The sequence below is a fragment of the Erinaceus europaeus genome, chromosome 1, assembly GCF_950295315.1.
Source record: "Erinaceus europaeus chromosome 1, mEriEur2.1, whole genome shotgun sequence".
NCBI lineage: Eukaryota > Metazoa > Chordata > Mammalia > Eulipotyphla > Erinaceidae > Erinaceus > Erinaceus europaeus.
In genome coordinates, this window is record NC_080162.1 from 88,723,546 (window position 1) to 88,738,660 (window position 15,115).

Below are 15,115 nucleotides of genomic sequence, written 5' to 3' on the forward strand. Positions count from 1 at the left end.
TGGGGAACCAGGGGCTCGAACCGGGATCCTTACGCCAGCCAGTCCTTGCGCTTCACGCCATGTGTGCTTAACATGCTACGCTAATGCCCGACTCCCCACTTTTTTTTAATCTGTTAATGAGAAAGAAAGGGAGAATGAGAGCATCATTCTGGCGTATGCAATGCCATGAGATTAGACTAGATACTCTACCTAACACACCTGTTCCTAGGCTACTATCTATTTCCTTTTTGTTTTTTTCAAACTTACTAAGGTTTTTTGTTGTTGTTGTTGTTTGTTTTTAGATTATATTTATTTATTTATTGGATGGAGACAGCCAGAAATCAAGAGAGAAAGGGGTGGTAGAGAGGGAGAGAGACAGAGAGACACCTGCAACACTGCATCACCACTTGTGAAACTTTGCCCCTGCAGGTGGGGACTGGGGGCTTGAACCTGGGTCCTTGCACACTGTTACATGTGCATTCAACCAGGTCACCACCACCTGGCCCCTGAGATAGATAGAGAGAGAGAGAGAGAGGTTGAGAACATCACTCTAGCTTATGTTATGGCAGGGATAGAACAAGTGATCTCACATATGCACGTCCTATGCTCTACCACCGAGCCACCTTCCTGGCTGTGCTCTGAGAGTTTTCTCTGCAGGGAAACTTCAATATGTACTACAAACACCGATCCAATGTTTTTGTAGTATCAAGCTCTTCCTATAGACTGATTCATTGAAACCCTAGGAGATCACTATGCTTCCCCCATTTTACAAGTGAGGAAAGGAGGTTGTGGAGAGGTGAACTGAAATAGCCACAGTCACAGGGCTAAGAGGAAGGCAGGCTAGGGTTTAAACTGGCAGGAAGGCTCCAGAGTTCGTGCTCTTAACTCCAGTACTGAGTCCCTCTCCAGTCCTGACCAAGATGGTTTCTGAGAACTCAAGGTCAGACTCAGGGTTTCTGGCATTCAAACCAACATCTCCTGTGCCACCTGCCATGAGATAAGAGTTGTTGGTGCCTAGATCCTTGCCATGACCCTCCAAGAACAGCAAAGGAGTGACCATCTTGGGTGTACATCTTTCTGATCCTTGGGAGAGTTGGCAGGATCCCTAGACACCATGCTGAGACCCACGCAGGTCTGGTCACTCTGGGGGAAATGAGGGACAAGGACATGGTTTGGGGAAGACACTGGCCAAAGACTGGTCTCACCAGATCTCCCTCTGCCCAATGAATCCAGAGTCCATAAAGCTTGTATATACCTGGCAGGTGGCCAGGTTTGCACTACGGTGTAGAGGAAACGGGTTGGCAATCTCTACCACAGCAGAAGAATACCCTCACAAGTAACTCTGGACTAAATGCCACAACCAGCCCCAACTTATAATGTGAAATGAGGGCTCAAAAACAAACAAAAAAAAACCCAAACCAAATTAAAAAAAACCAAACAACTTGTTTAAGGGCTTTGTGGGAGGACACGAAGGAATGGGATTGGCTCCACAGCATTCAGGCTGGTTTCCTTTTATTTAAATAAATTTTTGCTTGATAGGGCAGAAAGAAGTTGAGAGAGGAGGGAGAGATGGAAAGGGAGAGATACAGAGAGATACCTGTACCTGCAGGGAGATTGAACCCAGGTCCCTGGCCATGGTAACATGTCTGCTCAACCAGTTGTCCGTAGCCTAGCCCCAATTTCCCTTTTTTGGCCATCAGCTCTGGCTTATGGTGGTGCCAGGGACCGAACCTGGGACCTCTGAGTTTTAGACATGCAAGCCTCTCTTGTATAAACTGCTGTGCCATCTCCCCAGCCCTCATATTGGTTTCTGAATCCAGACTACCAGGCCAACAGGCAGGAAATTTATGTCCCTCCAAAGTCCTCATCTTCTTTCCTTCCTGTGCAGACACATCTCCATCAGAAGGCGCCAACCTCAACACGCCCAGCAGCCTGGGTGTCAGTGCCCTGTGTGCCATCTGCGGGGACCGGGCCACAGGGAAACACTACGGTGCCTCCAGCTGTGATGGCTGCAAGGGCTTCTTCCGGAGGAGTGTGAGGAAGAACCACATGTACTCTTGCAGGTGAGGAGGCCTGCTAGGGTAGGGCCTTGACTTCCCCAAGTGGGAAGCAAGCACACTCAGGCTGATGCCCCAGGGCCCATCTTCTACCTCACTGGGTCTCAGTGACCTTCAGACCTCCTCTGATGTCTTCAGCTTTGCAGATCCAAACAGAAACATCTATCCTGGGAACCTCACATATTAATCCTAAACTACGGACTGCCTTTTACTGAGAACTTACTACATGCTAGTCACCTCTTAAATGTTTGTATACATTTAACTGTCCCAAGAAGCCTATTTTTATATTCCCATTTAGCAAAAATGACTCATGAAGCTGTAGAATCAAGTTTCCTCTGAACCTTGAGAGGATGGGGCCCATGCCCAACATGGTATTTATTGGGGGGGGGGGTGCAAAGGGAAGTTGGCCTTAGGGCTTTCCACATATCCTAAGGTGTTTCTTTCCACCTTTCAGGTTCTCCCTTCAAAAACAAGGCCCATTTTAAACAGCAACAATAATAAAACACTAGTAGCTGTCAGTTCTGAGTCTCTGCCCTGTCAGAGGCCGTGCCAAGCCCCGTCAGTGTGTCATCTCATCTCCACCTGCTGGCACCTCTGTTGGGTGGTTGCTGTTATTATCCCCATTTTATAGATGAGGAAGCTGTGGTTTGAAGACAACGAGTGATTTTTCTCAAGGTTCTTCCACTCGAACTTGTGACAGAACCTGACTGATGCTCAGAGACCAGCCTTCACTTCACTTCAGGTTCATTCCAGATAAGATATCGCCTTTGTGGGCCAGATGTTGACTCTGAGTTGTAACCAGGAACCTGTCATGGCTCTGGACTTTTATAAGCTGTGGTGGGAATACCAGGGTCTGGTACTCAGGGGATGATGAGGGTTCCCAATTCAGCTCAACCATTAGGATAAGGGACTCAGGGTCACATGCTGCCTCTCCAGGCCTCGGTTTCTCATATTTGGCAAGACAGAACTGGATGCTTGGAAGGTTTATAGGGGTCTCTGTACATGAACCTATGGAATGAAAGATCAGAGCAAGGAGCCTGGGGTCAGCCAGATGGCCAGGGTCCTAGTTGACTCCTAGATGGTAGAGAACTGCCCCTCCTCCATCCAACCATCCAAAGTCTTCCTCAGATTCAGCCGGCAGTGTGTGGTGGACAAAGACAAGAGGAACCAGTGCCGCTACTGCAGGCTGAAGAAGTGCTTCCGGGCTGGCATGAAGAAGGAAGGTGAGCCTCTGCTGCCTCCCATCACCCCACTGCCCCACCCATACCCACAGCTCCCCGACAGACATTTACAACCCTAACCACCACTTTATGACTGGGTGACAGGCCCCAGGCTAAGAGGAGGGAGGGCCTGGAAATATGACCATAGGGAGGGGCTGGGCTGGGTCTTGAGAAAGAGACGATGAGATAAACTCCCACTGTCACAGCTAGGGTTCCCAGCAATCACCGCCTCCACCTGCTTTTCTGCCACCCCAAGACAGCCGAGTCCTGTGCTTTCAGTTGACAACTTATTAGGAAAAGTGGGGAAAGTGCAGAGAATGAATGACATCACCAACACCCACAGGCCTGCCACCCACACCCAGCAAACATGAATGTGAGGGTGGGGCAAAGAGGCTCCATTTCTGTGCTTCCTGTCTCTGGGACAAGAGCTCCTGTTTCTTAGTCTGTATTCTTGGGTATTGAGTGAATCAACATTTTCATATTCTGGGGACTGAGAGAAAGAGAACACACACCTCCTGGGTAAAGGAGGAGGGAAACATGAGACTTATTGAGCTCTCCATAGGCCTCCTGCTTCCAGAAGATCCTAGTCACTGAACTGGGCTGTTCCATGATTACGGTCACCCCCGCCCCTGATTTTTTTTTTTTTTTTTTTTTTTTTTTGCCTCCAGGGTTATCTCTGGGGCTTGGTGCCATGCCAGCACTATGAATCCACTGCTCCTGGCAGCCATTTTTTCTATTTTACTGGATAGGACAGAGAGAAATTGAGAGAGGAGGGGGAGATAGAGAGAGGGAGAGAGAAAGAGAGACACCTGCAGACTTGCTTCAACGCTTTAAGCGACATCCCTATATGTGGGGAACTGGGGTACTCAAAATGGTTTCCTTGCTTTTCATACTATGTGAGCTTAACCCAGTGTGCCACTGCCTGCCCCCAAGACCCCCTTTCATTTTCATGAAAACCCTGTATGGCTGGCACTATTCTCTCTTTCTTTTTCTCTCTGTCTCTCTCTCTCTGTCTCTCTCTCTCTCTTCCTCTCTCCCTCCCTCCCCCTCTCTCTCTTCTCCTCCCTCCCTCCCTCTCTTCTCTCTTAACTGGGGACTTCCTGTTATTCTCATGAACATCTTGTATGGCTGGTACTTTTCAATATCTGACTGACCCCCCCCCCCCCATGGATGAGAAACTGAGCTCCAGAATGGTTCAGCAACTCGCCGAAAACTACCAGACCTGAGGCTTAACCCAAGAGCCCCAGTCTTCAGTTTATGCCACCCCAGAGCTCAGGGATATTTATAGTTACTTCAGTCCAAGTTCAGGAAGCCAGCATCTTTTAGCTGCTTTCCCTCAGTAGCTTTTCTTTCTTTCTTTCTTTCTTTTTTATAATGTTTCTTTAAAAAAAATTTTTATTATCTTTATTTATTGGATAAAGACAGTCAGAAATTGAGAGGGAAGGGAGGGATAGAGAGGGTGAGAGACGAGAGACACCTGCAGCACTGCTTCACCACTTGTGAAGCTTTCCCCCTGCAGATGGGGACTAGGGGCTTGAACCAAGTCCTTGCACATTGTAACATGTGCACTCAACCAAGTGTGCCACCCCCCACCCCTAGTAGCTTTTCTTAGCCAGGAATGAGAAGAGCTTGACTTTGGAAGCCTCCCTGTCCCCTGCTGTGTCTCCAAGTCTGTCTTCTCTGCCCCCCTTGGGAAATATCCCGATTTTCACTCCACACAAGGCCTTACTTTGAGATCATGAGCCCTGTGAGAAACTGGCTGTTGACCTTACACACAGTATGGGTGATCACCAGGGCCCCTCCTGCTCTCAAGACCATAACTCTAGCCTCCAAATCTCAGTGGCTTCAAAGTGTATGTGTGGTGAGGGGCCTTTTCAAAGTGCAAATGTGCCCCTCTCCTCCCAATCCAATTTTCAGTGAGCGCTTTTCCCTTCCTCTCACCTACATGCTGAGAGCTACCTTGTAGAATGAGAAATGCTGTGAGTGGAGTGGGTGTGTATTTGTAGAGGTGACAGCAAGGAAAGGATGGCAAGCCACAGCCTAAGGGCTGAGTGTCTATAGTCAGTGATACTCTTAGTGACCTGAAAATGAATCTCTTGGATTTGGGCTGGACAGTGGTACATCTGGTTAAATACACATTGCCAGGGGCCAGGCAGTGACACACCTGGTTAGTCACACACACACAGACACACACACACACACACACACACACACACACACACACACACACACACACACTACAGTGTGCAAGAGCCCAGGTTCAAGCCCCTGGTCTCTACTTGCAGGGGGCAAAGCTTCCCTAGTCGTAAAGCAAGTCTGCAGGTCTCTCTCTCTCTCTCTCTCTCCCTCCCTCCCTATCTCCTCCTGCCCTCTCAATTTCTCTCTGACTCTATCCAATAATAAACAAAATTATTACAAAATACACATTGCCAGGAGTCAGGCAGCGGGTTAAGCACACGTGGCACAAAGCACAAGGACCGGCGGAAGGATCCCAGTTCAAGCCCCTGGCTCCCCACCGGCAGGGGAGTCGCTTCACAAGCAGTGAAGTAGGTCTGCAAGTGTCGTCTTTCTCTCCTCCTCTCTGTCTTCCCCTCCCCTCTCCATTTCTCTCTGTCCTATCCAACAATGACAACAACAATAAAGCAATAAGGGCAACAAATGGGAATAAATAAATAAATTTAAAAATATATATATATATATATACAAAATAAACATTACAATGTACAAGGACCTGGGGGGGAGCTTTACAAGTAGTAAAACAGTGCAGCAGATATCTCTCTTTCTCTTTCCCTTTCTGTCTTCTCCTTGCCTTCCAGCTTCTCTCTGTCCTATCAAGTTAAAAAAAGGGGGACAAAAGGATAGAGGGATGAGGGTAAGGAAATAGCCACCAGGAGCTATGGATTGATACAGGCACCAAACCCCAGAGATAAACCTGGTGGAAATTAGAAAACAACAGAACATTTCACGTTGAAGTGTAGGCTGGTGGGAGAGTGTGGACAGCTTTTCTAGGCTGTAAATAGCCTGGTTCTGCATGTGATCACTCCTGTTATACACCAGTGTCATCTGTACATGTATCACTCTATGGACATTTTTGCCCTTCTGGGGATCTAGTTTTCCCACTGAGGAAAGCAAGGAAGGTGATGGCTGTGAGTCTGTTGTGTGGGGTTGCTCCCTTTTGTTGGGCCCACTTCCATTCAGGACCCCAGTGGGTGCAGGGGGGCGTTGATAGGAGAGGTCAGGACACCAGCCTCATCCAAAATGGCAGGTCTTAGAACAAGTAATTTCCTACTTGGGGTAGAATTATATACCCCACAAACCCCCTCATTCTCTATAGACTATTTGACTTTTACCCTCTGATTCTGACAAATACAGGGACCAGTATCCTAGTTTCTAGAAGGAAAATGAGAACATCCTCCCTTAGCTTAGCCTTGAAAATAGCCATTGGTTCTTAGCTCAGGGAATGTGGTATTGAGATAGGAGGAAACGTGGACTGCTGGTGAATGACTGGGAGCCAGTAAACAGAGTCTGTTTACATGCCTGTGTTAACCAGAAGGCGAGCACACCATCACTTGGTTGCTTTGAGTTTAGTTGCTGTTGTTTTCCCAGTCAAAGTCTGGGAAAAGAAACCAGTGTTGCCCCTGTCTTCTAGTACCTTCTAGGACACTCCTAAAGCTAAGAGAGATTTCAGTGGAAACTTCAGTGGTTAGGAGAATTGAGAAAGATCTTTGTTTCTCTTCCTTGATGGCCTTAGGAAGGATGGGGGGTGAGGGTGGGGGAGAGTGGTGAAAAAACTCATTTAGATAGTACGCTACTTTGCCATATGTGCAACTCAGGTTCAAGGCTGGCCCCTACCAAACTGAAGGAAGCTTTAGTGCTGTGTAAACTCTCACTCTCTCTCTCTGAGTTAATTAAGAAAAAAAAAAAAAAGAAAGAGAGAGAAAGGAGGAAAGAAATAGAAAGCTCAGGGCTTAAAACTCCGAAGTAATTCCTGAGAACTAGAATACATGGAGCTGCAAACACAGAACCTATAGGCCAGTTGGGCCTTACCCAGGGCCGTCAACTCTGCCATCTTCCTCTTTATGATGTGGAAATTGAGAACAGAGAGGTGATGTGACTGGATCAGAGATCAGAGGCAAGAGCTCAGGCTCCCCCAGAGCTGAGCAGACCCCAAGCCCCGAGACTAAAGCTGGGAGAGATTGATTTGGAAGGCATTTCTCTTGCCTAGATTTCCAAAATTTCCTCTTGACCACAGAGAAGGATCTCATAGCACTCTTAAGTCTTTTTTTTTTTTTTAAAGATTTTATTTATTTATGATAAAGGAGGAGAGAGAAAGAACCAGACATCACTCTGGCACATGTGCTGCTGGGGATCAAACTCAGGACCTCATGTTTGAGAGTCCAAAGCTTTATCACTGCACCACCTCCCAGACCACTCACTCTAAGTCTTGACCAAAGAAAATTCTAGGGTGGCTAGAAGTGGGTTCCCCAGAGGTACAGACTCTGGAAAGTTGGTGGTTGCTGTGGCCCGGTGAGGAAGTCTGTCCTATCATCCAAGGACAGGGCAGAGGACACCAACCCAGGCCTCAGCTAGCCGACCCCAGACAAGTGTCTGCTACTGTGTCAGAAGCCCAGCCCAGGAAGTTGAACTGGGGGCCTGAGGGGAAGGGGTGCAAGCTGGTGGTGGGTCAGGGGCTTTCTGCTGGGGTCTTCCTAGAGGCCCAGCCCCCAACAGGCCCCAACCCAGGGTTTCTCTAGGAAGACAGGCTCATCCTCCTCCCCGCCTCCGCCCAGGCCAGTTAATATTCAATAGGAGTTACATTAGGTCCCGACCCTGCTAATACTGAGCAAACATTTGGAAAACATCATTCCGTGACTGAGCTCACGCCGGGCACTGATAAGGCCGGCCTAACCTTGAGCAGCTCTCTCCGCAGCTGCTGATGCAGCCTGTTGCTGGGCCCGCCTCCTGTCAGAGCCCTAGTGGGTGCAGCATCCAAGGCAGCCACCCTGGGATGGGTGCTGGTGGGTGGGGCTGGACTAGATAGAGCAGGGCAGTGGTGTAGGGAACTGGCTTGTCCAGGGTAGTGGGTCTAGGAAGAGGAGATTTCTTTTTCTTTTCAGGAATCTAGGACTTTGGGGCTGAAGGTCTGGAAAAATAAAGCATTCCTGCCTACTGTGATGGAAAGGCTGCAGTAGAGCAAGGTCTGGGGGGAAAGGCTTAGTGGTGGGGAACCTGAGGCCCGGGGAGTATGACTCCCACTGCACGTCATTTCCAAACAGGACCTCTGTCTCCAGCTGCAGCAGGAGTCCCAGCAATGCCCCAATGAGGCCTCTGGGACTCCAAGATAGGGTCTGGGCAGTTTGACTTTGAGGCCAGAGGGGATTCAGGCCCAGAAGGCCAGGCTGGAGACAGCAGGGCAGGGGCTGCTTCCATATCCCACATCCAGACAGACCTGCAGTCCCATGTCCAGGGCTTCCTTTGTGTCACTCAGATCCTTTAGCTGCTTTTACACATTTTTATCTGGAAAGAAAGGAACCACTGTTCCAGTACAGAGTCTGAGGGGCAACCATCTAGTCAGAGTCCCTTCTCAAGGTTCAAGACCCTGCCGAGTCACCACTGTCTTCCCAGTGACAATGGGGCCCCCCAGATCACCAAGCCCAAGTGCGGGTGGTGGGGGGCAGGGGGCCCGTGGCATGCTTTTCCACAAGCTGGGCTAGAACCTGTGAATCCTCATTCCCAGGGGCAGATGTGGGCTCTGCCAGCCCCCAGGGTGTTCACCTTCTGACTCCCACCCTTGACAGTATCTCCTTCACTCCGGGGCAGTCAGGCAGCTCTTGCTGGGTTCAGGGCCCTCCCTGTGCTCCCCACTCACTTCTCAGCAGTCCTGGGACAAGCCAGCCCCCTACAGTCACACACAACCCCAACACATTTGCTCTATCTATCTATCTATCTATCTCTATCTGTCTCTGCCCTCTAATCTCTGCCTTCCCACAGCGGTCCAGAACGAGCGGGACCGGATCAGCACCCGCAGGTCCAGCTACGAGGACAGCAGCCTGCCCTCTATCAACGCCCTACTGCAGGCAGAGGTCCTGTCCCAGCAGGTACGAGGTCACCTACCAGCCAATGGGCATTCCTCCTTCATCTCTCCCCTACCACAACCTGGTGCCAGAGGTCAAAGGGCCCTCAGCTATCCAAGAAGGGAAACTGAGTCAGGTATCCTAGAGCTGGTGGAGTCACACAGCAGGAGCTCAGAGCCCAGTCTTGCCTTGTCCAAGCAGAGTCTCTGTTCTCACTTGGGGTCTGAGGCCAGCTTGGCCCCAAGAGAACAGAGAGGTGGACAGTGGACAGAGCTGCAAACTGGGACGCAGTCAACCCCTTGCTTTGTGACCTTGGGCCAGTCCTAGCATCTCTGTGGGCCCTCTCTATTTATCAGACAGGGATGGTGGTTTTAATTTCCTGTTTCTTCTTTGGAACCAAGGGGTCCTTTGGGATTCTGAGCTGCCAGCGGAGGCACAGAGGGTGTGTGTGGGGGGCGGGGGGAGGAAGCAGCAGGTGAAGTCCCAAAGGGAGACCCCGCTATCTGTATGAGTCTGCTCTCTTATCTCCATTTCCCCTTGAACTTCCCTTGGAGGTGAGAAGGCACCCACAGGCCAGACCCTTTTTCCTGGAGAGGAAACTATGTGCAGTGGGAGGACAGCCATTCCCAGGCTCTTTGCTTTGTCTTCCCCCAGATCACCTCTCCCGTGTCTGGGATCAACGGAGACATCCGGGCGAAGAAGATCGCCAGCATCGCGGATGTGTGTGAGTCCATGAAGGAGCAGCTTCTGGTACTGGTGGAGTGGGCCAAGTACATCCCGGCTTTCTGTGAGCTGCCTCTGGATGACCAGGTGGGGGCGCCAGTGTGGTGGGTGCAGCTAGAATAGAGCCTCAAGCTGTTTTGATTTGTTTTAAAAAATTATTTATTTATTTATTTATTTATTTATTTATTTATTTATTTATTTATTTATTTATTGGCTAGAGCCAGAGAGAAATTGAGAGGGGAGGGAGAGATAGAAAAGGAGAGAATGGGAGATGGGCGGCGCAGCGAGTTAAGTGCACATGGCTTTAAGGCGTAAGGATTCCGGTTTGAGCACTCGGCTCCGCACCTGCAGGGGAGTCGCTTCACAAGCAGTGAAGCAGGTCTACAGGTGTCTCTCTTTCTCTCCCCCTCTCTGTCTTCCCCTCCTCTCTCCATTTCTCTCTGTCCTATCTAACAATGACATCAATAACAACAACAATAACAACAATAAAAAAACCAACAAGGGCAACAAAAGGGAAAGTAAATATATATATATTTTTTTAAGTTTTAAAAAGAGAGAATGAGGGACACCTGCAGCACTGCTTCACCACTCATGAAGCCTCCCCCCTGCAGGTGGGGACTAGGAACTTGAACCCATATCCTTGCATGATGTAATAGATGTGCTCAACTGGGTATGTCACTGCCAAGTCCCTTGTTTGATTTTTTAAATTTATTTATTCATGAGAAAGATAGGAGGAAAGAGAGAAAGAACAAGACATCACTCTGGTACATGTGCTGCCAGGGATCGAACTCAGGGCCTCACGTTGGAGAGTCCAGCGCTTTATCCACTGTGCCACCTCCTGGACCACCCTTGTTTGAGTTTCATTCAGGCCGAACAGGCTTAGTTCTGTAGAAATCACTCTACAAGGGTTGATCCTTTCCACAACCCTGGGAAGGAAAGGAGTGAGCATAGGAAGCACAGAAAGCTTAAGGGATTTGTTCAAGGTTGCACAACTTGTATTCAGCACAGCTGGAATCAACACCAAGCAGGCAAGCTCTGAAGTCCAGGCCCCTAGCCCCTGCATATCTGTACCAGGAGGCTCCCAAAGGAAGGAGTTGTTGCCTGGTGCATGGTGCCAGGGGCCAGGAGATGTGGGTTAGCACCGTGGCTCTCAAAGGCCAGTGGTTCTCTGTGACCTTGAACAACATACTCTCCAACCCTCCATTTTCTTATCTGTCAAATGGGAATTATATCTGCTTCCAAAGGTTGTTGGGAGGATTCAATTGAAGGCACTGCCATTTGAAATGGATTTCATGAAGCAGAACATTTACACAGTGCCTGGCTATACTGGCCTGGCCTCCCAGAAGGTCAAGTTCTTCCTTGCATCTCATCAAGATGATCTAACTCAGCATTTTGTTTCCTTGGGTACATTCATTGGAAAATCAGAAATGTTCTAACAGTCAAAGAAGGGATTGGGTTTGTGCTGGGAGGATCTGAGAACAAATGAGTTTCTGATATACTACAAATGGCTGTCCCTGGCCTAGGAGGTAGTTTCCTGCCTGGGAAAAGGGAGTTAGACTGGCCACCTGCTCAGCTCCTGCTGCCTTTGCTTCTCTGCTGTGCACATTTGCACAACAGAATGACAATATCCATCAGTCTACTGAAATCTTGGCTGCTGCTAAATTGTGGAACCCATCCAGGGATCGCCCAAACTTCTCTGACAACCAGACTCTCCCAGAACATGAAGACTCCCATGGCAGGACATGCTGTGAACAGGGCCCTGGACCAGGTGTCCTCTCACATGGTGTCCCCCCACCCTCCATGGGGAGGATGACAGAACAGTGATCGTGGCCGAGCTGCCCTGTTCCTTGTGCCCTGGCCCTGGTCCCCTCTGCTGGAGAGTCTGCATTAATGTTTAATCCCGCCATTCCTGCCCAGGGGCTCAGCAGGGCAACAAGATACCCCCAAGCTGAGCAATTGCTAACCTCAATTTCCCACCCAAACCTCCCTGGCTGGGGCTCAGAGAATTCTCAGAAAGCAGTGATGGGTGGAAAAAAACAATAGACAATCATTAACACCCCCTACCACCAGCAGCCCACCTCCCCACCCTCCCCACCCCCGGGACACCATAGTAGGGGGCTGAGTCCAGACAAGGAGAATGCTCAGTGCTCCACTTAAGGTATATGAGAAGTCCAAGTTGCCCAAGACAGGTAGGGCATACACAGGAGAATTGAGAGCAATGCAATGCCTACTCCAAATACCTCAACATTTCCCCCCTAGAAACCACCTCCCACATTTGTTGGCTTCTTGGTTTATTTTGGATGTCAATCCACATGAAATCCAGGAAGTGTAAGTGAATGAGGGTGTAGAGACCCAGAGAGGTAAAGTGACTTGTCCAGGGTCACAAAGCAAAGCAGTCAGTCAGAGCTGGGTATGAATTCAAGTCTTCTGCCTTTCAGTGTGACAGCCACCTGGTAAGTGACAAGAACACCAGGTGTTGGGAGTGCTTGATAATCAGCATCCTTGACCTCCTTTGTCCTGTCAAGACAGGAGGCTTTCACCTCTAAGTCTCCTTCCCATCTCTCTGTGCTTGTCATTCATACAAAGTTTAACCATGGGGGAGGAACAGAAAGGGTAAAGACAGAAGGGACTAGAGCTAGAAAATTCAAACCTGTATCCACTCATTCACACACACTTCCCCCAAATATGTACACATGTGCTCTTCCATGTCTTAGGACACTCTCTGACCTCCCCATCTGATACAGTCATTCTTGGCCTATTGTAACCCTCCCCTACCTTTCTTCTCCCCTTTCTTCCTCTCTCCTTTTTTCTTCCCTTCATTCTTCTCCTCCTCCTCTTTCTTTCTCCTCTGTCTTCCTTTCTCTTCTTCCCTTTTTTTTCTCCTTCCTCCTTTCCTCCCTCTCTCCTTTCCTTCCAACCTTCTTTCCTTCCTTATTAGGACTATCACTCTCTGCTCCATTAATCTATTTGTTTTCTACTCTATTATCTGTTCTACCTCTCACCTCCCAATATAATGTAAACTCTGTAAGATTAAGGATCTTATCTCTCTTCTTTTATAAATGTGTTCCCATTGTCTAAAGAGTAGCTGACATTTAGTAGATGTTTCATATTTGATGACTGGAAGAACAGTCAGGTGAATTAGTCAGCAGACACATTTATCTCCTAATTTGGCTACTAAAGAACCTCTAAACTTCCTAAACCAACCTTGCAGATAAAATCTTTGAGACTCCCAATCTGTTACTTTTTGGTTTTCTATTTTGTCTTGTTTTGCCTAACCCATGCTTTGATTTTCATGCAAACATAAAGCGGTTAACTGGGGTCTAGTGGTGGTGTATCTAGTAGAGTACATATTTACTATGCCTAAAGGCCCAGTTCACACCTGCAGGGAAGAAGCTTCACACGGGGTGAAGGAGAGCTGTGCATGTACATCTTCTCTCTCCCTATTTCTCTGTCTTCCATCCTCTATAGATATAAAAAAAATGGCCACCCACTAATGTGTCCTGGAACCCCAACTCTCCAGAGCCCTGCCCCACTAGGGAAAGAGAGAGGCAGGCTGGGGGAAATGTATTGAACTGCCAATGCCCATGTTCAGCAGAGAAGCGATTACAGAAGCCAGACCTTCCACCTTCTGCACCCCATAATGACCCTGGGCCCATACTCCCAGAGGGATAAAGAATGGGAAAGCATTCAACAGAGGAGATGAAATATAGAACTCTGGTGGTGGGAATTATGTGGAATTGTACTCCTCTTATCTTATGGTCTAGCCAATAATATATATATATATATGCCACTAAGAACAGCAAAGTCATGTGGGCACCCAGTCCCAGCAATAATCCTGGTGACAAAACAGATAAATAAATAAAATATAGGGGGCTGAGCTGTAGCACACCTGGTAAAGTGCACATAGTACAAAGCTCAAGGACCCATGAAAGGATCCTGGTTTGAGCCCCTGGCAGGGGGGCTCGCTGTACAAGCAGTGAAACAGGTCTTCAGGTGTCTTTCTTCTTCTATCTTCCCCTCCCCTCTCAATTTCTCTCTATCCTATCAATAAGAAAGAAAGAGAAAGAAAGAAAGAAAGAAAGAAAGAAAGAAAGAAAGAAAGAAAGAAAAAGAAGAGAAAAGAAGGGGAAAATGGGAAAATGCCCACCGGGAGTAGTGGGTTCATAGTGCAGGCACTGAGCTCCATTGAGAACCCGGAGTGGTGGTGGAATATATATATATATATATATATATATATATATATATATATATATATATATATATATATATAAAGAAAAGAAAAGGCAGAATATGGCTTGTAGTTTCTTCGGGCACATAAATGAGGCCCAGAGATTCAGCAGCCTGGCAAGGAGAACACAGTAGTTTAAGGACCACATTGGTTGGTCCCCCAGCTCTAAGCACATGTTCCATCCCCTCCTGAGTTTCTGACCAATCTTCCTCAGGAGCAGAAAGCTGACTTGCTCAGCATCATTGAGGTGTTATGGGGCAGCCTTTCCAGAGGTGCAGACTCCTCCCCAGGGGCACAGACCCCTGACACCCTCCCATCTCTCCTCCAGGTGGCCCTGCTCAGAGCCCATGCTGGTGAACACCTGCTGCTTGGAACCACCAAGAGATCAATGGTGTTCAAGGACGTGCTGCTTCTAGGTGAGGGTTCTGCCTGCCCCAGCCAAGGTTCTGAGGAGGGCAGGCCCAGTGAGCAGCACAACTGGCCTACACTCTCCATGATGGTGGGGGGGGTGGCGGGGGGTGAAGGAGATAGACCCAGGATATCCCTACAAGGGTGATAGCAACTGGACACCCTATTCACTTGCCGGCAAGTATAGACACAAGAAAGTGAAGTTTATCAGAAGCAAACTTAGAGCATACAAGGCTATTCCTTGGTGGGATGTCCTGCTCATTCTCAGTACTTTGTGGAGTAGGACCAGGAGGTAGCTGGGAATGGCATGACCCCAGCCTGTGTCTCTTATGCCTCCCTGGTATGTTCATTTCCTGTGTTTGTTTACTCATTTATTTTCATGTGGTACAAGAGATAGAACCCAGAGTCTCATGCATGTACATTGCC

The 15,115-nt window shown here is 48.6% G+C and overlaps 1 protein-coding gene across 3 annotated transcripts in view; it reads left to right on the forward strand.

The window, feature by feature from the left end:
- The window catches only part of HNF4A (hepatocyte nuclear factor 4 alpha), a 65,601-nt gene that overhangs the window by 40,009 nt on the left and 10,477 nt on the right, over positions 1 to 15,115 (forward strand). For all 3 annotated transcript variants that reach the window (XM_060190507.1, XM_016191593.2, XM_007530879.3), the window contains exons 2-6: positions 1,868 to 2,042; positions 3,165 to 3,259; positions 9,248 to 9,354; positions 9,985 to 10,140; positions 14,610 to 14,697. In XM_060190507.1, the coding sequence (XP_060046490.1) occupies positions 1,868 to 2,042; positions 3,165 to 3,259; positions 9,248 to 9,354; positions 9,985 to 10,140; positions 14,610 to 14,697 (621 nt within the window). The remainder of the gene's footprint in view (positions 1 to 1,867; positions 2,043 to 3,164; positions 3,260 to 9,247; positions 9,355 to 9,984; positions 10,141 to 14,609; positions 14,698 to 15,115) is intronic.